Source organism: Chlamydotis macqueenii, chromosome 17, assembly GCF_036417535.1.
Source record: "Chlamydotis macqueenii isolate bChlMac1 chromosome 17, bChlMac1.mat, whole genome shotgun sequence".
In the NCBI taxonomy this organism is placed as follows: Eukaryota; Metazoa; Chordata; class Aves; order Otidiformes; family Otididae; genus Chlamydotis; species Chlamydotis macqueenii.
The window spans coordinates 15,736,259-15,759,429 of record NC_141572.1 but is presented as its reverse complement, the minus strand read 5'-3'; the positions used below and the strand labels follow the sequence as shown (position 1 = coordinate 15,759,429).

At 54.5% G+C, this 23,171-nt stretch overlaps 1 protein-coding gene across 2 annotated transcripts in view; it reads right to left on the bottom strand.

Moving 5' to 3' along the window:
* Positions 1 to 849: 849 nt before the first annotated feature.
* POLE (DNA polymerase epsilon, catalytic subunit) overlaps positions 850 to 23,171 on the bottom strand; it is a 31,731-nt gene continuing 9,409 nt past the window's right edge. The window contains exons 14-48 of one of the 2 annotated variants that reach the window (XM_086761902.1): positions 22,252 to 22,464; positions 21,242 to 21,349; positions 20,350 to 20,478; positions 19,872 to 19,974; positions 19,631 to 19,777; positions 18,835 to 18,980; positions 17,766 to 17,914; positions 17,296 to 17,388; positions 16,894 to 17,038; positions 16,228 to 16,385; positions 14,648 to 14,843; positions 13,715 to 13,929; positions 13,330 to 13,432; positions 13,053 to 13,169; positions 12,857 to 12,979; positions 12,550 to 12,768; positions 12,040 to 12,249; positions 10,929 to 11,072; positions 10,437 to 10,577; positions 8,014 to 8,167; positions 7,827 to 7,933; positions 6,786 to 6,962; positions 6,157 to 6,380; positions 5,790 to 6,010; positions 4,965 to 5,169; positions 4,376 to 4,549; positions 3,976 to 4,101; positions 3,362 to 3,494; positions 3,052 to 3,247; positions 2,805 to 2,936; positions 2,502 to 2,695; positions 2,085 to 2,285; positions 1,677 to 1,802; positions 1,458 to 1,547; positions 850 to 1,257 (exon numbers count right to left, since the gene is read on the bottom strand). In XM_086761902.1, coding sequence (XP_086618028.1) covers positions 1,144 to 1,257; positions 1,458 to 1,547; positions 1,677 to 1,802; positions 2,085 to 2,285; positions 2,502 to 2,695; positions 2,805 to 2,936; positions 3,052 to 3,247; positions 3,362 to 3,494; positions 3,976 to 4,101; positions 4,376 to 4,549; positions 4,965 to 5,169; positions 5,790 to 6,010; positions 6,157 to 6,380; positions 6,786 to 6,962; positions 7,827 to 7,933; positions 8,014 to 8,167; positions 10,437 to 10,577; positions 10,929 to 11,072; positions 12,040 to 12,249; positions 12,550 to 12,768; positions 12,857 to 12,979; positions 13,053 to 13,169; positions 13,330 to 13,432; positions 13,715 to 13,929; positions 14,648 to 14,843; positions 16,228 to 16,385; positions 16,894 to 17,038; positions 17,296 to 17,388; positions 17,766 to 17,914; positions 18,835 to 18,980; positions 19,631 to 19,777; positions 19,872 to 19,974; positions 20,350 to 20,478; positions 21,242 to 21,349; positions 22,252 to 22,464 — 5,433 coding nt within the window. In that variant the 3' untranslated portion in view covers positions 850 to 1,143. Of the gene's footprint in view, positions 1,258 to 1,457; positions 1,548 to 1,676; positions 1,803 to 2,084; positions 2,286 to 2,501; positions 2,696 to 2,804; positions 2,937 to 3,051; positions 3,251 to 3,361; positions 3,495 to 3,975; positions 4,102 to 4,375; positions 4,550 to 4,964; positions 5,170 to 5,789; positions 6,011 to 6,156; positions 6,381 to 6,785; positions 6,963 to 7,826; positions 7,934 to 8,013; positions 8,168 to 10,436; positions 10,578 to 10,928; positions 11,073 to 12,039; positions 12,250 to 12,549; positions 12,769 to 12,856; positions 12,980 to 13,052; positions 13,170 to 13,329; positions 13,433 to 13,714; positions 13,930 to 14,647; positions 14,844 to 16,227; positions 16,386 to 16,893; positions 17,039 to 17,295; positions 17,389 to 17,765; positions 17,915 to 18,834; positions 18,981 to 19,630; positions 19,778 to 19,871; positions 19,975 to 20,349; positions 20,479 to 21,241; positions 21,350 to 22,251; positions 22,465 to 23,171 lie in introns of both variants that reach the window. The other variant, XM_086761901.1, reaches the window with a different exon arrangement.

Sequence of the window (23,171 nt, the reverse complement as noted above, 5' to 3'; positions counted from 1 at the left end):
GGGGCACCTGCTGCCTCAGCCCGCGGATGTCGAGCCCGGCTGAGCCCAGCCCAGGCGATCCAATGTGATCCCGTCTGATCCGGAGCTTGGAGAGCTCCTGCCCATGCCAGGGTCCCCAGCAGCCAGGTCGGGGTGAGGCATGGGGGACCAGGTGTCAGGCACAGGGCAGGGACCCTCCCTCCCATGTCTGCAGGGGTGGGCGAGGAGTGTCCCTGCAGATCCTTGCCTGCCCTCTGCGCTTGCAGGAGCAGATAAATCCCACCCAGGATCCAGCACTGCTCCGCCCTGCCTCGGGCATCCGTCCCCCTCAGTCAGCCCCAGCCTCTTCCTGTCCTTTGGGATCCTCTGCTCTGGCTCTAGAGCTGCTCCCTGCGCAGCCTCTTCCCAGGCCAGCGGGGCCATGCCAACAGCATCTCTGGCAAGGGCCTGTGGCCCAGGGCTGGTGGCAAGCCAGACCCGCCTTGCTGCAGGGGTGAGGACGGGGCTGTGCTCATGGCTTTGGGACCGTAGCGTGGGTTGTGGGGGCGCCGTGTCCCCATCCTCGAGCCCTGCAGTGCCATGGCAGGGATGTGCACATGGCCCAGCCATGGTGGGGAGGGTGAGAGAGCTGGGGCTGCTTGCCTTGCCCCACCCCTGTCCCCCGGCTGTGGCACTGCCCCTGCAGCGCGGGCAGCCCCTGCCCCTGGAGGTGGCAGGGGACAGTGCGGGGCAGGCATGGATCAGACAGGGCCAGGTCCAGCCCCACAAGGACACAGCTCAGCTCCCCACAACTGCAGGTATCCCTCAGCAGTGCTTCCCTCAGCCCCCGCTTCCCTACTCCCGCCAAAAATGACAGTTGCCTTCTACAATCCATTTATTTACAGAAATTCAACACTAAACCATAGCTGGGGACCAGCAGGGACCTGGGGAGCACAGCTCCAGCCCCCAGTGCCCCCAGAGCCTCAAGGCAGGCAGCTGGGGACAGGACAGCCCAGGCCACCTCCCAGCGCCTGCCTTCCCCTCTGTTGCTGGAGGAAGGGTGCACAGCTCCTCTGGGGTCCAGCCCATGGCCAAGGGGGTCCACAACTGCTCTCTTGGAGATGTGCGAGCAGGGCCCTGGTGCCCCACACGGCACAGCACAGACACGAGGAGCAGCCCAGCACCTCATTGCTGAAGCTGGGGGTTGGTGCGCAGCAGCCACTCAATGGTTTCCAGCAGGGAAGCCATGCCGTAGTGCTGGGCGATATTCTGGAAGATGTTGATGTGCTCCATGAAGGTCTGGGGAGAAAAAGGGATGGAAGAAGGCTACCCAGCACCCCTGGGTGGCAGGGGGCTGCAGGGGGGTGGATGGACAGAGGTCCCACGGGACATGGAGTTAGAGAAGAGGCAGAAGAGGAACAAGGCACAGAAGGGTTCTTTGTCCTCCCTCTAGGAGCTGCTGGGACAGGGCTGCACTAGGCAGGAGCCTGCAGGCGTACCTGGGAGGAGATGGTGAGCGCGAAGTCTCCAGCACAGCTGCAGTACACGGGCATGTGTGCCTCCTTCACGCCCTGGCACTTCCTGCACACCTGCAGGCCAAGTTGTTTCAGGTGAGCCAGGAGATGAGGCCAAGCCCCTCTACTCCCCTGAGGCAAAGTGAATGTGTCTGGCCTCAGCCAGCCAGGGGGATGGGCAAAGCAGGGGAACCTCATGCTCACCAGGTCCTGCAGCACAAAGGCCATCAGCTTCTTCTGCAGGGCTTCCACCAGCGCTGTTTCGATGACGTGGGAGTCATACTGCGCCTGGCAGTTGGAGCAGACCCAGCTGGGCAGCACTGACCCGTCCTAAGGGCAAAGAGGAGGGAGGTGAGCACCAAGAGGGCCCAGCACCGCGGTGGTGTAACCTGTTTCTGGAGAGGATGGAGCATCAGCCAAAGCCAAGGGATGCTCAGACCTGTCGCAAGCAGCTAGAAAAGGAACAGAAAATGACCTTTCAGTGAGGCTGATCACCAGCAGCAAGCAGAGCTACCATGCAAAGGGGGTGGGAGAAAAGACAGGTAATGTGACAGAGCAGCCTCTAGCACTGCCAGGCTGGGGCCTCTGGTGTCCCCAGGAAAGAGGCTGCACCTGGGAGAGAGCAGGGTCCTTGCACAGGTCCAGGTCCCTGCAGAAGTTACAATTCCTGCAGATGACTTCAGGGAGCACGTAGGAGCGGCAAGGGTCCCGAAACTGGGCTTCTTCTGAGAACTCGCCCACCTCGATGAGGCGCAGCAGGTCCCGGCGCAGTTTGTTCACCTGGTTGGTGATGTTGGCATCCAGAGAAAGGACCTACAAGAGCAAGAGCCAGATGAGCCTACCAGCAAAGAGAGTGTCCTCACCAGGACAGCTCATATCCTGGTGACCTTGTACGGATGCAGGGCAAGACAAAGTGTTTGTAGATCACTCCTGGAGGAAAGCTGCAGCAAATCTGAACCATGGCCATGGACCAGAATTTGAGCCCTGACTACAAACCTTCAGAAAAGGGGGCTGGCCCACCCCGCTGACCTTGCAAACATATTTGACGAACTCCAGAGCTGGGTTGTTGAGCGGCAAGTAGGAGCCAGGCAGCAGCGGGAACATGTCTGAAGGCTCAGTGGCATTACGAGAACCAGCCATCTTCTTCTGGATCTTCTGGGTGATGGTGAAGAAGCTCTGGGTGAGCTCATTGGCCACATAATCCTGTGAGAAGGTGATCATGCCTAGAGAGCATGAGAGCAGAGAGCATTTGAGCTGTATGGTGGCATATGGGGACAGCAAGGTGAGCGCCTCCCTGCTCACAGCAGGGCTGCCCTGTGGCCCAGTACCCACCAGGCATAGCCCCCATCTCCCCCAGCGCCTCCTGGGACACCTGGCTGGTGCTCCTCCTCTTGACAGGGGTGCTCCCGGGGGCATTGCGCCGCAGCTCCTCCTTCATGCTGTGGTATACGGCCACAATGTAGGCTGGGGAGACATAGGCAAGGCTCCAGCTCCAGCCTGCACCAGCAGCCATCCTACTGCAGGCTCCCCTGGCACCAGGGAGGCACAGGTGACCTCGTCCCCTCCCTGGGCAGCTCACCAGACACGATCATCAGGAAGTAGCTCTGGCAGGAGGCAGCTTGGGGTAGGAACTGCACGATGTTCCAGCTGTTCTCCAGCAGGTCCTCCATGTTCAGCTCCCCTTCCTCCTCGTCTTCTTCTGCTCCTGCCGTCACCTCCTCCTCCTCCTCTTCCTCACTGTCCCCCTCCTCCAACACTTGCCTCTTGCTGGTGTCCTTCTGGAGGAGCCAGTGATATCACAGCAGTGCCTTGTGTCCAGACAACGCCTCCCCGCTCAGCTCAACCCCCAGAACCCTGCTTCTGGGGACTAAGCGCTTCCCAGGTCTTACCTTCCTGTAGTGGACATGAGAATCCACTTTTCCCTTGATACCTCCATAATTTGCTGGATCCATCCAGAGCAAGAACTCCCAGCAGCGGGAGAAGGAGATAGTCAGAGAGTGGAAGATCTCCTTGGAGTGGATGCTGGGGGGAAGAGACTGCAGTCACCCACAGCATCAGCATTGTCCCTAGTTCAGAGTCTTTTCCATGGGACATTGCAGGGAGGAGGTCATGCTGGCAAGAGAGGGAACGGCAGGGCAGCTGGGCCCGAGGAGTCATGGCTCCCTGTGCCTGTACCATTGCTGGGATGCTGAGAGCCAGCCAGGAGATGTGGTGCTGTGCACCTCAAGTTCTCCTGAAGGTCTCTTCTGGATTGAACCCTATGAGTATTCTTGGAATATGACCTACAGAGGACAGCTAAGGGACAGACCCCTACTCCAGGCATGACAGCAAGAGAACTGAGCAGCCTTGTCCCTGCAGTAGCTTTGCCAAAAAAATTGAAATTCAGTGTCGAGGCCCATCAAAGGGCAAAAAATTAGCATCCTCCTTCCTAGCCCGGAGCCCTGCCTCAGCTCTGTCACTGGGAAGCCTCATCTCCCAGCCCAGCTTGGCAAGTGCACCCCACCTGTTGATGATGTACTCCATGTAGCTGATGGCGTCCTCGATGCGCCGCTTCTTGGTGCACAGAATGATCCGGTTGAAGTTGGCGTAAACCACCGAGGAGCCCAGACGCTTGAACTCAGCCACCAACCTGCAGGTATGGCACACAAGTAGGAATCAGCAGGCAGGAAGGCAAAGCCCAAGGAGCAGATGCAACCCATGGAGAACATGCTGATCCAGCACAGCCAGGAGGCAAACATGTCAGCAAGGCAGCTCACCCAAACACTACAGGAGGTCCAATCTGCTGCCCATCTCTCTGGGAGGTGTGGCAGAGAGGAGTGGCAGGTGCCAACAGCATCCTGGTCACCAACACCATGCCTGTCCCTTCCCCGCTTACCAGCCTGGCAGCTCCAGGTCTCACTTACTGCAGGAAAAGCTTCTTCATCATGTTGTGGAGTGTGTGGTGCAGTGCCGGATCATAGAGCAGGGAGGAAGGAGAGCGGAGCCAGCGGTAAAAGTGAATGACCTGGTTGTCTGCATAGACGTTGTGATACTGCGTGATCTCCTTCACCCAGCTCACCACCATGCTCTTCAGGATCCTGCCAGCGAGCAGAGACCAGCATCACCCCACCATCCACGAGCGACCCCTCCCCCTTCCAGATAGGGATGTGTTTTTGGATACACGGGAGAATTTGGAGTGGGAGCTCTGCCAGAGCAGAGATGTGTGAGCCACAGGGTAAATATGTGCCTCTGTACCCTGGTGGGGCATGAAGAAAGGAGAAACAGGAAAGGGCAAAGTGTTTACCAACACCCTCATACATCTGCTGCCTGAGCCACCAGGCAGTTCTGAACCCAGGATCTTCAAAAGCTGCCCTGCCCTCGAGACCCGAATTTATATTTGGAGAACCCCCACAAGTCCCATTGCTGGCACAAGTCTGACAAAGCCAGGGAATGAGAGGCAGGGTCCCCAAGGGGACCTGCCAGGATGGAGACCAGATGCTCCCAGAGCTGTACCTGAAAGTGTTGGAGCAGAGGGCAGTTTCATCATAGCTGGCTGGGATGTTGGCAGCTTGGTTCCCTGTCACCATGTCTTCTAGGGACGCCTGCTGAATCACGTCAAAGCTGATGCTCATGCTGGAGCCTCCTTCCATGTCATTTATGTGGTGGGACTGCAACACCGTGTTTACGGCCAGGCTCTGGATGTCCAGCTCCAGACACACTAACAGCAAACACAGCCTCTCAGCAGGCAGGCAGGGCCAAGGGCTGACACAGACACTCTCCCCACCCCTCTGCCAGAAGTGCTTTTCACAGGGACACTGGTGATCTATAGGTGCTGCCACACCAAGCGGGGAGATGCTTTCACACGCCTGACTGTCTTGACTGGCCCTTGTCTTCCAAGAAGGCTTGGACCTAATACCCCCTGGGGAGAACTAGTTTTTTTCTGGAAGCCGAAGCAGAGGAGCGCAGAACAACTGATACCACTCAAGCTGTTTCTGCCTCTGAGAAAGTCCTGTCCTAGGGTCACCAGCAATGACCAGGTGAGCCAGTCTGTCCTTGGGCTGACACACTGCAGGTGGTCTTTTGAGGGCTGGTGTCAGTAGCCACAAATTGGGAAAGAAGCCATGTTTGGATGCCTGCACATATTGCAGGTGAGACCCCCTGCCCCAGGACATGCCCCTTGCAGGCACCTTGCCCAGGTCACTGCTGAAAAGCCAAAGCTGCTGGTGACTACTGTCAACACAGAGACTCTTCAGAGACAGCACCCATCCCTCTGCAGGGCTCGCAGAGCGGGATCCAGCTCTGCCCCCGCTCAGCGCTGCCACCCTACTCCCTCCTCACCTGTGGAGTAGCAGCCAGGGTTGTTTATCTCCACAGAGGCTCTTTCATCAAACTCCATGACCAGGCGGTTGTCGTCAGCCTCCTTTCCCCCCAGGTCTGGGCGGGCTGTGGGCGAGAGCCACAGCAAGTGGTTGTGACGCCGGAGGTGGCGTGAGAAGAACAGGTCGGAGCCGAAGGTGGAAATGTCGTTGGGGAGGTTCCCGATAGGGATGTGGTAGTACCTGGGACACAGAGGGGTGAACGGTCATCAGGGTGAGCACAGCTGCAAAGTCAGGGACCCCCACCTGTCCCCTCAAGGGAGGGGGCAGCTTCCCATGGTCCCATCAAGGGCATGGCAGCCCCAGGGGAATGCGGCCATCCCAGGCACCTGCTCATCTCGAAAGCCTGGGAGAGGCAGGTGTCCAGGTTGAGGTAGTGGCGGATCATGCGGCGGGCGGCGTGGCGCTGCCAATCCAGGACTGAGTAGTTGATGTCATCTACCAGCCGGATGGGGACCAAAGGGAACTCCTCAATGATGGGGATCCCGCTCGCCAGCCGTTTCAGGTCCCAGTTAGACTGCACAGCGACCAGTGTGGGGCCCCGGCGCTCGTCCTATGTGAAGGAGAGGATGTGTGCCAGTGCACTTCTCCAGTGAGTGCTTCTGCTCAGAGAATCGGTAGTGCCGGGTGCCCCGTCCCCTCAGCAGGTTCCCACGGTGGGGACAAGCACACCCTTGCACTTCTGAAGCACCCAGCTGCATGCAACCAGCTCTCCAGCTAAGCGCAGGGATGGGGAGATACTGCGGTGGCTTTGCTGCCAGCACTGCCCTAGGCAAGCCACCGCAAGCAAGACACAGCCCTTGAGCAACACCCATGGCTACCCTTGACCTTCAGGCCAGCAGCTACATGCAGGCACTGTTGGAACTGGTGCACCAGCACCTTCCACAAGCATCCTCTTCTTCCCACATGTCTGCATGGACAAAGTCCCACAGGGACCTTCCTTGCATTGTCACCTCACCTTGTAGCCCAGCAGTAGCCGCTGGATGGCTCTGTAGACGGCCTTGGGGTCGGTCTCGGCACGCACTTCGAAGGTGTGCCTGTCTGGGGGCAGCAGCTCTTCGCCCGCCTTTTCCAGCAGTGCATTGCGCTCCGCCAAGAAGAGGGTGGTGAGATTCGGCATCTGGTTGCTGTGTACCTATGCCCAAGGGGAACCAGGTCAGAGCCAGGGGAAGAGGGAACACAGGCTGCACAGACCCAGTGGGGTCTCGCCTCTCCGTATCATGAGGTGACTTCCACCAAACCCTACCAACACGTGGAAGGGATGTGTGATGAGTGGAGAAACCTCCTGCTGCCTGACCCCCATCATATAATCACATAAGGGTTTGGGTGGGAAGGGACCTGAAACGGTCATCCAGTCCAACCCCCCTGCCAGGAGCAGGGACATCTCCAACCAGATCAGGTTGCTCACAGCCCCGGCCAACCTGGCCTGGAACGTTTCCAGGGATGGGGCATCCACCGCCTCTCTGGGCAACCTGGGACAGTGCTCCACCACCTTCAGTGTTTAAAAAAAAAAAAATTTTCCTAATATCTAATCTAAATCTACCTCCTTCTACTTTAAAACCATTTCCCCTCGTCCTGTCACAACAGGCCCTACTGAACAGGCTCTCCCCATCTTTCTTGTAGGCCCCCTTGAGGTACTGGAAGATCGCTCTCAGGTCTCCCTGGAGCCTCCTCTTCTCCAGGCTGAACAGCCCCAGCTCTCTCAGCCTGGCCTCACAGCAGAGCTGCTCCAGCCCTCTCAGCATCTGTGTGGCCTCCTCTGGACCCTCTCCAACAGCTCCACGTCCTTCTGTTGTTGGGGGCTCCAGAACTGGATGCAGTGCTGCGGGGGGGGGGGGGGGAGGGGGGGTGTGGTCTCACCAGAGTGGAGTAGAGGGGCAAAATCCCCTCCCTCAACCTGCTGGCCACGCTCCTCTTGATGCAGCCCAGGATGCCGTTGGCCTTCTGGGCTGTTAGTGCCAGTACCCTCAATTTCTCAGCCTCCGAAGTCCCACCTTACCTTGTCCAGCACAAAGACAGCAGCTTTGCGCTGCGAGGGGATGAAGAGGCCCAAGAGCGCCTTGCTGCCCTGGACGCTGTGGTAGAGGTAGATGTGGCGAATACTTCCTAGGGACACAGAGCACAGAGCATCAGTGGTACCTACAGGTCCCAGGTGCCCCACGAGCCCATCTCCCAGGGTGCCTCACCTGGCTCCAGGTAAGTGAACTGGGCCAGCGAGCGCATCTCCAGGTGCTCAATGTCAAAAGTTTCAGCCTCTCGCCCTGCCAGGTGCCGGACAAGTTGCCTGCTGACCATGCACACACAGCCCAGGTGGATCAAGGCACGGAGGAGAAGCGGTACCTGTAACAATGGGGAGAGATGTGGTGGAATAGTGTCCTGCTACCACGCTCCTCTTGGGGCTTTCAGACCTAGAACAACCTGGCTTAAAAACCACAGGTGGCACAAACCTGTGCCTCCGGCATGAGTTTGGTATCATTGTGTGTGCTGGAGATACAGAACAGGTATCTTAATTCAAATCTGTTCCTATCTAGCCTCTGATCCCCACATCAAAGGTGGCAGCAGGTACTTTGGAGGACATGTGGAGCAATATCTGGGCAATCTTGCAGCTTTGCTGCTTCTGGTTTGGCACTCCCGCGAGACAAGGGCTTCATCTGAACCACCAGACAATTGGCACAGTGTGAGATCCACCACTGGTTTGCCTCCTTTTTTTAACCATACAGCTGTAAACTGCAGTGCTGCAGAAGACTCCTCCTGAATGATTTGCTGTGGGACCTACTCCCAAAATAGTGAGAAGAAATAAACATTCCTTGTCTCATCATGCTGCCCTCACGCCAGTTTTGATTTTATAGCTCCCTAGTACACCCAACTTTCAGATCTCTTTAGCAAGCTGAAGCATTCCTGTGTCCTCAAGCCCCATCCCTGCAAGGAAGTTGTTACCTCCCTCACATCCTCCTTGTCATCCTCCTGTGTTAGTCCTACTAAATTTTTTGGAGATCGTGCTCAGAACTGCACTACGGATGTTTAAAGATCAAGACAGATCTTTCCTTGACCAGGACTGTATCCAACTGGGTTCTCTGTGTCTCCAAGGATGGAAACTCCACAACCCTCTGGGCAACCCGCTCAACTGCCCTTGCAGAAGTTTTTTTTCTGATATTTACACAGAATTGTCCATGTTTCCCATTCTCTCCCTGGGCACCACTGAGAAGAGACTGGCTCCTCTCATCTACTTTTCCCATCAAGGTCTCCTGAACCTCTTCTCCTCCAGGCTGAACCATCCCAGCTTGCTCAGCCTCCCCTTGCACAACAAATGGTACAATCCCATGATCAGCTTGCTTTCTTTTATATCTTTAAAAAATCTCCATGCCCCTTGCTTTATTTCAGTTGCAAATTTTAATTTCCTCTTAGCTAGCTGCTTCTTGATTTTACCTAGTCTCACTTAAACAGTGTGGTAGTGGAGAGGACTCAGGTTTGCTACTGAAAGATCTCCTACAGATACGATGGGTTTGTGTACACGCTAGCAACTTTGGTGGAATGATTTGAAATAAGTTTAGGGTGCTGCTTACTAAACTAAGACTTGTGCCTTGCGGGATCTTTATCCAAGTTTTCTAAAAGTAGAAATTTAAGGTTGCTAAAAATGGTTCATGTAGTCATGCCGCACTGTAACGCTTCCCAGGCTACACCTACAACTCCAGTTGCTGTACCCTCCCAACTTCATGATGCTCTCTTTGCCCTTGCAGCCTCTTGCATCTCACAAAGCATTTTGTAGCTAATGGCACCACTGCTCACACCAAGCTTGTCTTACTCAGGCAAAGACTTTTGATCCACAATTCTACGTTGCATTTTAGCAGAAAATTCACGTGCCTTTATGCTTTTAACACATCACTCCACTGTCACAATGGTGCAACTTTCTCTGTCACTTCCCTACAAGTCAGGTCCTGACACTATGACATCTTCTGGATTAAATTCCTGTCACTAGGCTTTCAGCTGCTGAACAAGTCAGTGTCCTCATTAGAAGCAGGCATCTCAGTTTTCTGTCTTTATTTTCAGGCTTTCAGCATTAATAGCCCTGGTAAAATAAGTTTTGGCTTGATTGCTTTGTACTGAACTTTGTTTAGGTTGTTCTTGCTCTTCCTGAATTTTCAAGTTGTATCCTGTTCTTCTTTCTAAATCTGTTCTTCCTTGTTACCTCATTTTAGAGGGCAGGGCACCCAAACCCACGTACCGCTCCACACATGTTGGGTTTTCCCCCATTGTTACTCTAAATATCCCTTACCTTTTCTGGTTCAAACACCAGCAGGCTGGTTCTGGTTTGGTTTAGAGGAAGATCACACTTTCTGCTTCTTTGCCTTCTTTCCCCAAAGTTTCCTAACTGCAAATAAACTGAAGCCCCTTTCTGTGACAGCCCTTAAACCATGTGCTGACACTTGACATCTCCGCCCACATGAACACGGGTATATTCCCCGGTACTGTGCTGTGCAGGGTCTCTGATTGTTGGTGTCTCACCAAGTGTTTGAGTTTTTAAGTGTCAGGTGTCCTCTTGTGCCACTGGCACTCAGACTAACGAGCTACCGCACAGCAATCCTTACAAACAAGCACCCGGAGGAGTCACCTGCGTCTCGTACACTCCCTCAATGTCCGGAGCAGAGAGGTCGGCGTTGATTTCGTTGATATGCTCTTGGTACATATCTTCAGGGACAGAGTATTCATATAGGTTGTAAACTAAGTTTGAGCGCGGCAGGATCCTGTTCACCTGCCAAGACAAGGGAAACATCACGCCGTGCGGCACTGCTGCCAGGAGCCGGGGCGCTTCTGAGGGCTGCGAGGAGCTACGGTCTGAGCCAGCCCAGCTCCTGGTGCTCCTCTCTCCTAAGGAAACCAGTGGTTTGTGCTCACGCACATTGCAAATCCCCACAACAGAGAACTCGCTTTCTGGGCAGGCTGGGATTAGCAAAGGGACTGGGGACTGGACGAGGTATATCCGTGGAGCGGGAGAGTGAGGCCCTGCAAGGCAGACGCACGTAATATCTGCTTGCAGCAGAGGTGAAACGCCTTATCTCAATGCAAGCAGCTGTTTCCCCTTCCAGAAAGGCCAGGCCCTCACCCTCCTGTAGGCTGCTCCCTCCTCCAGCTTCGGGACGCGCTGGTTGACGTAGAAGACCCGGGGGATGCTGAGCCTGATGCAGTGCAGGTCACTCCCGATCACTGCCCACAGCCTGAACAGCCCAGGCTGGCTGGTCTCGGCGATCTGCAGGACACAGGGATACAAAGTTAGCGAGAAGGTCCAAGACGTTACTAGTGCTTACACCTAAGCCATGGAGTGCTTTGCAGATCTATATGGCCAGCTGGTGGCCACAAAGAGAGTGGGGGCATAAAGAGTCATCGCTCTCAGTGTTGGAGTCCCCATGTCCTGTTACTGTCCCAGGGCACCATGGAAAAAACTCGCTGGCTAAGGTTGGCCAACAAACTCAAGCTGATGATGTCAGCCCAGTCCCCCTGATGTCCTGGACCAGCCAAGTCCCATCTCAAGGTTGTGCTTGAACCAGGCCTTTCTAGAAGGTGAAGTGGGTGACAAGGGCTGGGCCTGGCCAGCCTGGAGCAGAGGAAGCTCCAGGGGATCTCATCAATGTCTATAAAAATCTGAGGGGAAGTGCAGAGAGGATGGAGCCTGCCTCTCCCAGTGGTGCCCAGCAGCAGGACCAGAGGCACTGGGCACAAACCAGCACACAGGAGGTTCTCTCTGCACATCAGGAAACACTTTTTCCCTGTGAGGGTGACCGAGCCCTGCCACAGGTTGCCCAGGGAGGTTGTGCAGTCTCCATCCTTGGACTCAAAAGCCATCTGGACACTGTCCTGGGCAACTGCGTCTGAGTGGCCCTGCCTGAGGAGGGGGTGGGACCAGATGGACGGCAGGGCTGCCTCCAACCTCAGTCAGTGTTTTTGTGGTTCTTTGACTGCTGTGCAGTGCTGCTCATGGGCTGAACTGGAGCTGCCCCACCAGCAGATCTACACACACGTCCCAGATTCACCACCAAGAATGACCACATGGGCTCCTGCTTCCATACAGATGTGTGTGAACCTGAGGCTTTGCAGTCGTCTGGCCTCCTGAGGGTTAACACCAGAGCAGTGTTGGGGTCAGCAGTCCCTGAACTTCACCATTTGACCACAGACGAGGCTTACACCCCAGGCTGCCCTCGGTGGCAGGTCCCTTGTACCTGCACTATCTGCCAGGGCAAGTCGAGGATGCTGCGTGCTGTCCTGCGCAGGTAGCTGCTCAGCCCTTTGGAGAGGGCATCACGGACAACTCCTGGACCTGCTGTCACCTCACCATCCTCCAGACGCCGCCTTTTCCGCCGCTCCCGCCGCTGCCGAGCCTGCAGCTCCCACTTCTTCTGGTGGTACCGCAGCCAGACCAGCCGCTCTTCCTAAGTGAGGTGACAGCACACATGAGTAGAGCCAAAAACCATCACAGGCTTCCCAGCTCCACAACACCATGCCAAACAGCTGAGCCTTCCATCCCCCAGCCCCGCATCATATTCCTGCCTCAGCTGTGAAGCCACCATGGCCCTGCTTTTCTCCACCTGGTTATATTTCTCCTTGTAGCCCTTAGCTATGGGTCTGCAGAGGGTTTCAGGTGACCCACAACTCACTCCTGGCAGCACCCAAGCTGCTTGGGTGGATGAGAAAAGCCCCAGGGCATCTCCTGCCCACTCTGTTTCACCTACCTTGGTGGTGCCCAGGGGTGGAGGTGGACCCAGGATCTCTCGCCAGGACTGGGATAGCTCCAGGTACTGGGACATCTGTTGGCTTTCCTCTGCTGCAGGGACTCGCTTCCGCTTATTTGTAATGGGAACCAGTGGCTGAAGGCTCTTGGCAACCCTAAAGTCCTCTATGTCACCAATCTGTGAGCTGGGTGTCTCCTCTGGGGGCTGGTTGGCGAGGATCTGAGGGAAGTAAGGACAGCAGGAGGACATGGGTTGCAGGAGAAGTGCCCCACCAGCACAGCCAGCACCTTTCCCTCATCCTCTCTACCTGTCTCTTGCCTTCTGAAGTGAAGAGCTCATTGATTTTTTTCTGTTTGTACACATCGTTCTTCTCCAGGAGTTTCTTGTGTAGCCAGTCTGGGTGCCGGACCCGCGGCACTGGGTTCTTTACCTGGAGAGGATCTCTAAATCACGCTGAGTCCCCCGACCAAAGCCCCCCTTCCTGCCCCACCACTGCCCTGTACCTGCTGCAGGGCTGCGGGAATGGTGATGATTTTCTGGATGGTGCTGCCCAGTCTCTCGATGTAATAGTCCCAGTCCAGGATCTGTGAAGAGGGTAGAGCAGTGGGTAGTGAAGAAAGCTGAGCAGAAGGCCACCAGATAGGAACAAGCCTCTCCCCAGGACCCCCACAGCCAGCACCCCTCTTTGCGAGTGCAAGCAGCTACTGTGCAGGTCACACCTCTGAAGGGACAAGCCCTGGTTCCAGAGCCAGAGCCATCCGTAGGGATGCCTCCACTCACCGCACGGATGTTGAAGTCCTGCAGCAAGGGGCTCTTCAGCCATTTTCGGAGGTAGTGTTTGCGCACGCTGGGCTCAGCTTGGAAGATGGCAAGAGGGATAGCCCTGGGGAAGGCAGGGAAGCACTTATTAAGCCACGCAGAGCAAGGTCTTGGCAGCACATGATCCCCTTCCCAGCCTGCAGAGATCCTCCAGGCTTCTCCTCCCACCCCAGTGAGGCCACCACGCAGTGACTGTGTGGCATTACCTATTACCAGTCTTGTCAGGGTCTGAGCCAGCAGACAGGCGAGCACTCAGCCACACCACACCAGCTCGCTCACCTCCTACCCTTCCCCTCTTGGTTGCCCCCATGCTGTCAAAAGCCCTAGCCCCTCAAGATGGGGTTACCTCTCGGTGACCGGAGACCCTTCTGGTTTCTTGGAAATGATGAAGCGGCAGCTCAGCCCTGCATCCTTCACCATCTGGTCCCCCAGGAACTCTGCCAGGCGCTTGGCAGTGCTGATAGAGGTGGACTTCTGCTCCCCGTAGTCCTCCAGCTTGCGTGACATGGACCGGTTCTCTGAGATCAGCTCAAACAGCTCCGAATCAGGCATGTTGGCAGCCTGAAAGGGAGGAAAAAAATTCAAAGCTAGCAAGAACCAAATGATCAAACCTTGCTGCTGTCAGATATGGGGAGCACCTATGTCCAATTGGTGTGGCTTTTTACAGGGAATTGCTCCCTGTTGCAGCTGCCAGCGTGACCTGCTGAGAAGGCAGAGTGCGGGTTTGAGGCTTGCATCGGTTTATGCCACGGCTGGGCTGTGGCAGCACTGCTTTGTGCTGCACACACAAAGCAGCTGGGCTCACCAAGAACTTGTTGTACAAAGTCACTGCAAAATGGAAGGACCCAGCCAGGCTCTCGGTCCCTCTCACCTCCCAGTTTCTTGTTTTCTCTGCTCTCCCCAGTTACTGTTTAGCTGATGTCTCTGTGCTCCTCATAGAACACTCCACAGGCAAGCGGCTCTGTCCTTCTCTGCCTCGTTGCCTTAGCCAATGTCCTTGGGGCACAAGGGCCACCAGACCAGCTCCATGAAGGAGATGACTGGAGAAGGACACCATTCACCCACGGTTACAGCTAAATGAAGAGTCCTTGCACTAAAAAGATACTAAACTGCAGCCCTAGAGAACCAAAGCAGCAGAAATAAGATGGACGTGACCAGAGACACAGTGGACCACCTACTCCGTGCAAGCGAAGTCCACCCTCCCCACAGTGCTCGACCAGCTCTGACGCTTCTTCTCCAGCTCCACCTCAGGAGCACAGACATGCTGAGCTACACTTACCTTGCTGTAGAGCACATCCAGCCAGTAATCAGCCACCTTGGCCGCAGAAGCATAGACCTCCTCCAGCGTGCTGCCTTTCAGAAAGGCTTCAAATACAGAAGACTGGAATATCTTCACTAGCTGCAGCTCTCCCCGACGCTTCACCTCAAATCCCTTCAGCTCGGCCAGGGATCCGTCCTCGTTGAATACCGCATATCTAGGAGACACAGCATGGGCAAAATCTGGCCTGTGCCAAGGGACACATCCCCCAGCACCCCGTGGTGTCCCTCAGGCCAGGGTGCTTTTTCCCCACATTCAACAGAGCCGCAGTGCTGGGTGCTAGGGCGATCTCAGAACATCTACATCTACTCTCTACAACCTGGTCTGCAAAAACATGTCAGCTTGTGCCCCGACTTGTCTGTACGAAGGAGAATGATCTTAATTGCACACAAGTAAAGCGCAAGAGGTGAGAGCCTGGGAAGGGAAATGGAGGAAGATATCAGGAAGAGGTTCACAGAGAAGAAGGAAACTTTGTCAGCTCAGATGCTGGCAAACGGGTTCAGAGAAAACCAGATGTAGCTACAACATGACTATAGGAACACTCCTCCCTCTCTTCTTTTCTTTTACTTTTTTTTTTTTTTTTGCATTTTACAGCCCTGCCAATTATTTGTATGTCTTGAGAAAAACCTGATGGGAACATCAGCTCCCGAAAGAGAAAAGAGGGGATACTCAAATCTACATCACTCGGCCAGCCCTTCTCCCACCTGACAACCTTCCTATGGGCACAGCCTTCTCTTCCTCCAGTGACAATGGTGCCTGCCTGCCTGCCAGCTACCTCCAGGCTGTTTCGGATGCATTTGCTAACATCCCCAAACTACAAGAAACCAAGAGGCCCTGAAATAAGAGTCCTGTGAGCTCGCTTGGTGCTCGGCATCACCTTGACTCCTGTGGCAGTGACTCACTGCTTCAGAAGGGCACTGACAGGAGACAGCGGATGCTGGAGCTCATCCAACGGAGCATTAAGCACAAAGAAGCAGAGATCTATGTAAGGACAGAGGGTGCTGGAGGGCAGCAACAGCATTTCTTGGAGCCAGACCCAGGTCTGTGGGCACCCCTCTAGTAGCTTGCATTCCTATTTAGGAGGCAAAATCTGTTCCTTCTTCCAGACTGAGAAGGAAGGGGGAACATCTAGGAGAAGCATTACTGGAGGTCTGTGAACTCCTGAGAGATGGGAAGGCAGGAACTGGTGAGTGTAAACAGAGTAGGTTGAATATAGGCAGTGTTAGAAGTCCTCAGAAGGAAAGTCAGAGTTCTGCAGACCTCAGAGCCAAACAGGGAGATGGCATCTGTTTACCAAGTTGGACAAATGTTGTTTTGCTGTTATCTTCTAAAATGTATTGCCACAGTATGGCACGGGAGGCAAGTGCATAGCTGGATTTGAAGATGATCTGGTGTAAGGAACTTTCCTTTTAAAGCCAGTGAATCAAGCATGCTGCCAGCACGGGGTGCAAGGACCGGCGTGTCCCACATGCACCAACAGAAAGAGACCCTCAATCTGTTACCCAGGGGAAGCGATAATATTTCAAGCTTTGAAATCTCACCTTTTCTTCAGCTTCTTGCCCTCCTCCTTGGAAGCTGGGAGGATCATGGCCAGGTATGGCCCATCCACTTCAAAAAATATGCTGTTCTCCGAGCGTGTGATGTAGGTGAGAGAGGCTGGGTCCTGCAGTTCCTGGTACTGATCATTGGTGAAGCCTTCCTATGGGCACAGCCCCAGGACAACAGCTTCACTCAACAGCTGTGCTGGTTACGCCAGGGCACACCCCACCCAAAGGGATCACTGAGCACCCCTCTGAAAGCTACAGCACAATTTAGGACTCAAAAAAAAAAAAAAAAAAAATCAAAACATCTGACCTGCCTGTTGAGAAAAAAAGTGCTTTAGACCCTAAAATTATATTCTTTTGTCTTACAGAAGCTGGAGCAAGCAGAGGATGGGTTTGGACCTTGGTCTAGTCTGAACTCCCTGCTTGCATAGGTGCGTACGCACCAGCTCCAGCCTTTTACACACCGCCCTCTCGGCTGCAGGCACATCGGAGCCTCTCACTCTGCTCGGGTGCTCTCTGGCACAGAGAGCAAGCAGAGCCATCAGCCCCAGCATCCCGCTTGCTACATGGGGAGCGGAGATGAACAGAGGCCCTCCTCCCTTGTCAGTCCTCCACCTCCTTTTCCCAGACGGCAGAGCTGACCTGGGTAGGTGCAGGACTCACCTTCACCAGGATGTTCAGCATGGCACCTGGGTAGGAGATTGTCACCTTTGGCTTCTTGGCATTGGTTGACTTGATGACAAAGTTCTCTGGGAAGCTGTTGGGGAGGACACACCAAATCCCATCAGTATCCAGTTCCAGAGGTCTCCTAAGGAAGGAAGGTCACTGTCAGGAGGAGCGTGATGACAGCTGAGGATCAGCTCCGTGTCCCCCAAAAAGGCAGAGGCAGCCTGTTGCATCTACTCCTCCAGTCCCTTCTGCACAGCAAATCCTCACAATGCACCAGAATAACCACAGCAGTGTCAGAAATCTGAACCTTCAACATTAACTGCTGAAAGCTCAAGTGTTTAACACGCTCCCACATCTGTTCCAGATGCAGACAGACCTTTCTCAGCACACACTCACCCAATCTGCTCGATTAGTTCCCTGGCCTGGGTGATGATATTCGCTCCCGTGAAGCAGACAATGCCAGCCATTTCCATGGAGTACCAGCGAGCTCTGCGAGCAGAGAAGTCAAAGTGAGGAGCGTGAAGTGCTCCCTCCCAAACCCAGCTATGGAAAGGACAGGAGGACCTCCAGAGGAAGAAGGGCAAGAAACACATCAACACCGGCCCTTGGTAAGTTGTTCTCCTTGCCCTAGTTATGATGCTTCAGAAAAGCTGGAAACCCACTAACAGACAAGATTCCCAACACTTAATGTCTGGCAGGAATCTCCAGGATGAGGAGTCACTGGTAGAAGCAAGAGGAGAGTGTCACAGGCAGCACCCACTTTTATCCTCGTGCTTCAGAAGCAGGTGAAGCAAGTGCCAGCCTCCCTAGGACCATCCCAGTCCTCCTCTCCAGAGGACCCCAGCGTTGCCCAGGGGGACACTCACCCTTTCCGCATGACATAGCCATAGAAAGAGTTGAGGATGCACTTGTGGGCCAGCTGCAGGGAGTCATACAGGATTTCCATGTTCTTGCAGCGCTTCACTTCAGAGGCATCTCCTGTCTCCACAGCTGCAGCCAGCTTCTTCTTCCACACCTGCAAGCCACAGGCAGAGTCAGGATGATCACATTCCCCGCTGCTGGTGGTGGTATCCAGCTGGTTCCCACTTAGTCCTAGTATATCAGTACAACTCTAGAACAGTATCTTTGCCAAGATCAGTAGCAGGAGCTAAACACTCCTTTTTCTTTTGCAGCAGAGGAGTTGGCCAAAGGCACTTTGCCACATAAAGGGACCTGCAGCACCAACTGCAACTCTGATGGTGACGATCGGAATTCAACCAATGCCAGCAGCGCTGCCTGCCTGCATCAGCTGCGCTGCACCACACACCCGCAGGCAACAACCAAATAAACTGCCTGCAGCAACCAGTGATGTCTGACTACACAGCAGAACCGCCTATGTAGAAAAAGCTCTCAGCCAGCTCTGTGATTCATGGCAGAAGAGGAAGCTGGGCATAACCACAAAGCAAATGGCTCGTTAATTAACTCCACCAGAGGTGGAGTCCCAGGGCCTCGTCATTGCCTTCAATACACTCCAGGAATAACATGGCCTGGCCTCCTCTAGCACAAACCTCAACCAGCAGAGAACTCAACTGTCCTCCTAAACTCAAGGTCTAGACCTTGCTTCCCAGCTCATCTCTTTTCTCCAGGTAAGAGGAATGGCCCAGACTGAATCTGGCCAGATCAGACCTATCAGAACAGAGATTAGCTGAGGATTTGCTAAACCCAGTGAAAACTGGAGATGCAACTTTGTTTCTGACAGCACCGCAGAGGCAACAAATGCTGTGACAGCAGCCATTGAAGATCTGTCAGTGAGAAGCCAGAGCTGCCAGGAGGTCCACCATGTCCTTCTCAAATACAAAGGCAGAACAGAACAATCCTTTAGGGCTTGGGTTTTCAATGAGACGAGAGGTGCCCAACCTTGGCAAGACAAGTTAAACCAGAAGCTGAACTCGGTACCTTGTGCAGCCCCTTGAACTCGTAGCGACGGTCCCTGAAAGCTCGCACTGTGTCCACGTAGAAAGAGTTCTCTCGCTGGCAGATGGTGGTGACTCGTTCCTCCACCTTGGTGACGTGGATCTTCTTGTACGCCTTGCGGCAGTAATCTAGTCAAGGGAAGAAGCAGAGGGAGCTTCTCAGGAATGGGAGCCCTGCTACGGAGAGAGGGATGGGCACAGTATGGACAGGGAGACATCTAAGCATCAGGCATGGGTGAACAGGGAGATAATCCTACTGCAAAGGGAGGGGAAGGAAAAGACCAGCACGGAGAGCAGCAGCACCTCATTATGGAGAAGCAGGGACAGGTAGGGGAAATAAACTCATCGTGATGCACGTATGGCCCATCCACAAACCCAGGCTCTGCCTCCAGCCAGCTGGATGGTTCTGCTGAACAGCATCGCCCCGGGTGATGGGATAACGTCATGTTTCCCTTTCATTAAGGGGCTGTAATTAGCAGCCTTCCAAAAAACAGAGCCATTCGTGTTTCAGCGCAAATCCATGGCACTCAACAAACAAAAGGAGAAACACTGACACAGGCACCGGTGCCTGGCCACTCTTTGTGAAGCACACAGGAGCCTGCTGGGATCCTGGAGGTCTGCCCAAGCACGGTCTGAGACTGGACTCAGTCTGAACTAACCCCACAGCCGTAAGAGAGGCCGTTATGGGTAAGCACTGCTCCCAGTCTAGGCTGCAAAACACCGCTCCAGATTGTGACGTTGGTTTTTTGTTTTTTTTTTGTTGGTTTTTTTTTTTTTACCTGCCAGACGTTTTTTCTCATATTTGGCCTGTTCTTCCTGGGAGAGCTCGTGGAAAGCGCGGGGTGCTCCCTCGGGGGACAGGGGAGGGAACTTCTCCGACTCCAGCTGCTGCTGGATGCGGTGATACTCGCTGCGGCTGGCCGGCACTGTGGAGAAGGCCAGCTATTAGTTTCCCACAGGGAGAAGCAGGAATTGTCTCCATCTCTGTGGGTTGGACTGTAGGGTCCTTACTGTACTTACTGAACTCTCCTCTCCACTGCCATGTCATCCGGCGCTGACAGTTGGCACCCGGCTTGTTGAAGTCACAGGCAGCGCACGTGGCCTCATCCACCATGGCTGAGGGCTGGATGCAAGTAAGAGATACACGGGCGTTAGAGGGGACAGCTCTCCAAACGACGACCCAGGCCAGAAAAGGTGCTGGGTGGCAGAGGAGCACGGTTGTGAACATCAGAGATGGTACTCAGCAAGTTCTCCTTTCCAGAGCCTTTTGGGAACACAAAACCAGCCGGTTTTTGGGGGAGGAGTCCTAGCTAAAGTTGTAGCTCAGCCTCTGCAGGCCTGGCATTCATGGCAGCTTGACTGAGTTTCACACCCAGCCCTATCTGAGCCTCCTGCCCCAAGCAGAAGTTCAGCCCTTGCTGTTAAGAGGATCCAATCAGAGGGACCACCAAGGTCATCTGAAAGGCAAATCAGGAGAGATGAGGGCAGTGTTACTCACCTGCAACCTGTTGGTCAGAATGATGTTGGGGTACATGGCCCCTACGTCTAGGTGGTAGATAAGGGGACACTCAATTCTGTTCGGAACATCCTTCAGGGAATTCAGCTTGACCTTGATTTCATCACAAACCTGTAGCGAGAAAGAGGTGTGAAATTCAGACAGGAAGGAGTTAATGAGACAAATGAGACTTGTTGAATTTGGTCCTTGACACCTGCCACTGACTCTGGGGAAGGATTTAAAGGGCCACAGGAGCAGTATCAAGGACTCCTCAACCACTGATACTTTAGGTTTCATTTTGGAACTGCAAGGTGGGCTTTATCTCAGGGGCACGTGGAAGGTGAGAGCACATACTTCCCAAAGGTTACTTGATCAAGGATCTTTCCAGTGCAAATAGGCTGATAGAGACAAGAGCAAAGACCCCAGTCACTAACCGATGATGCTCTCCAAGAAACTCTAGACCCAGCTGTGGAGAGGGGAGACCTGCGCTTTGTAGCCAATATTCTTATTGGCGGGGAACATGAGGAACATGAATATTTGGGATATCTGAGGGGTCTGTCTTCTCGCTAAATCCCTTCCCAGCTCTCTCGGAGCTTTGCTCCTGGCTGAACCTGCAAAGGGAAAAGCAGGAACCACATCCCTCAGCTGGGGCAGAGACCCCAGATCCCCAGGCTGGGCTCCAGCAGCTGGACAGGGGGTCCTGGCTGTGGCCGCTGGAGGCAGCGGCTGCTTATAACATCCCGTAACACCATCTGCTCTGTAGGTGCCCACAGACGGGCTGCTTGGTCTCTCTTCATAGAGCATAAAGCGAACATGAACAGGCACTTTAAAGCTACAGCCCCAGCCTTGCAGCTCAGCCCTCCTGCCAAACCCAGTCATGCCGCAGGCAACATACCTCCTGGAAGTTGGTGACTTGGTCCAATGGCAAACCCTCCTCCTCCTCAATGGCGTGCCGCAGCGTCTTCTCCACTTGCTGCACCAGGAAGTCGAAGGCAGCAGGATTCTGCAGGGTGTGGGGACGGAGACTGTGGGTGGCTGTCCCCGGCTGCAGGCTGGCAGCTCCTGCCCTGCTGCCTGTGTCCCTGCCTGACTTGGGGAGCTCTAAGCACGGCACTGCAGCGCAGGGCAGCATGTTGAGGCACAGACGGGGTCCAGACCACTGATCCCAGGCCAAAAAATTTAAAAAGCAACAAAGGGAAGAGTCAAGGGCAGCTAATGAGCAGCTGGTTGCATTTGTGCGTGGTAGCGCAGCACCTCTCATGGTCGCATGCCGGCTGCTGCAGTGGTCCAAAGATTCAAACTTAGTCCAGATCCTTTCATACACCCAGTGTGTGCTCACCCCCGATCACTCACTAGATGACATCCACCAAAATGTCCCACACTAGGTGTGATGCCTTGCACGGCAAAGAGTGAAGCCACCTCTGAAAATTTAAAAGTCCACAAGCACAATGCCGGTGTGAAGCAGGGCAAGCGGGAGGCGATGGAGATAGCAATGTGAACCAGAGACAGGTGAAAGACATCTAGGGAGGGTTTGGAAGAAGCTTAGTTGGGTGGGAGCAGGACAGAGGGAGGACAGAGGCTTATCTTCCAAGAACCACTGGTTCTAAACTGAACCCCAAACCCCACTTCACCACTCTCCCTTGCTGTCCACAAGGTCTGGCTTTCTTCCAGTATGTGACACATACGACACTTGTTCTCCCAGGAATGCACACATAGCCACTTGCAGGTTTTCTCCCACCCCTTCCCAGCCCAGCTCCACGCAGCTTCAGGTGCTCAAGGTCTCCTGAAGTACGACTGGTACTGCCCAAGCCCAGCAGGGACACGCAGGGGAAGTTAACACCAGCAGAGGGTTATTCCTCACCACCACTCTCCATGAAGACAGGGGTTGGCTATGTGGCCCCTTACCATTTTGAAGCGGCAGGGGATGTCACTGCGGAAGACCCCGGATTCCAGTGCTTCCACATGGCCTCCCACGTACGTCTCTGAGTCCAGCACGTGGCCATCTTCTGTAAGCTTGTTGAATTCCTGCTCCTGCTTGTTGGGGAAGATGATGTTGGCATGATAGGCCTGAACCATCAGCAGTGCCTCGCACAGTGTCCCAGATCCTTTTCTCAACACCTGCAGGAGAAACAAAGCCAGTTTTAGACTCAAAAAGAGGAGATTCAGATTAGACATATGGAAGAAATTCTTTACTATGAGGGTGGTGAGGCACTGGAACAAGCTGCCCAGAGAAGTTGTGGATGTCCCATCATTGGAAGTGTTCAAGGTCACGTTGGATGGGGGGCTTTGAGAAACCTGATCTAGTTGAAGATGGCCCCCCATGGCAAGGGGGTTGGACTGGATGATCTTTGAAGGTCCCTTCCAACCCAAAACATCCTGATTCAGCAAGAAGCATTGTACCAGCGCTTCTGGGACTGGACTGGCCTTACAGCCACACCAGCAGCTTCAGCTGGTGACATACGTGTGACTGCACAGCGGGCAGTGCTGCAGCCCACAGCAAGGATCATGGGAACAAGCGAGAAACCAATACTGACTCCTTCATTTTGGCCAGGAAAGCAGGCTATGGACAGTGCAAAGACCTCCAGACCTCTGCTGCCATCATCTCCTGACACTACTCCACTGTCAAGAGCCTTTGCAAGCTAAACCAGGTGGGGACAGAAGGATGTTTCCTACATGCTTGGCATGGACAGCTTCCTAACCACCCTCCCTACAGCTGACAACAGCCATCAGGAGACCCAGCTTTGTATGACTACAACTGCAAGTAAACCTGCCTGAGCATGAAGCATCAGTCACACTTTCTCGCTCCAGCCCTGTACTGACAGCCC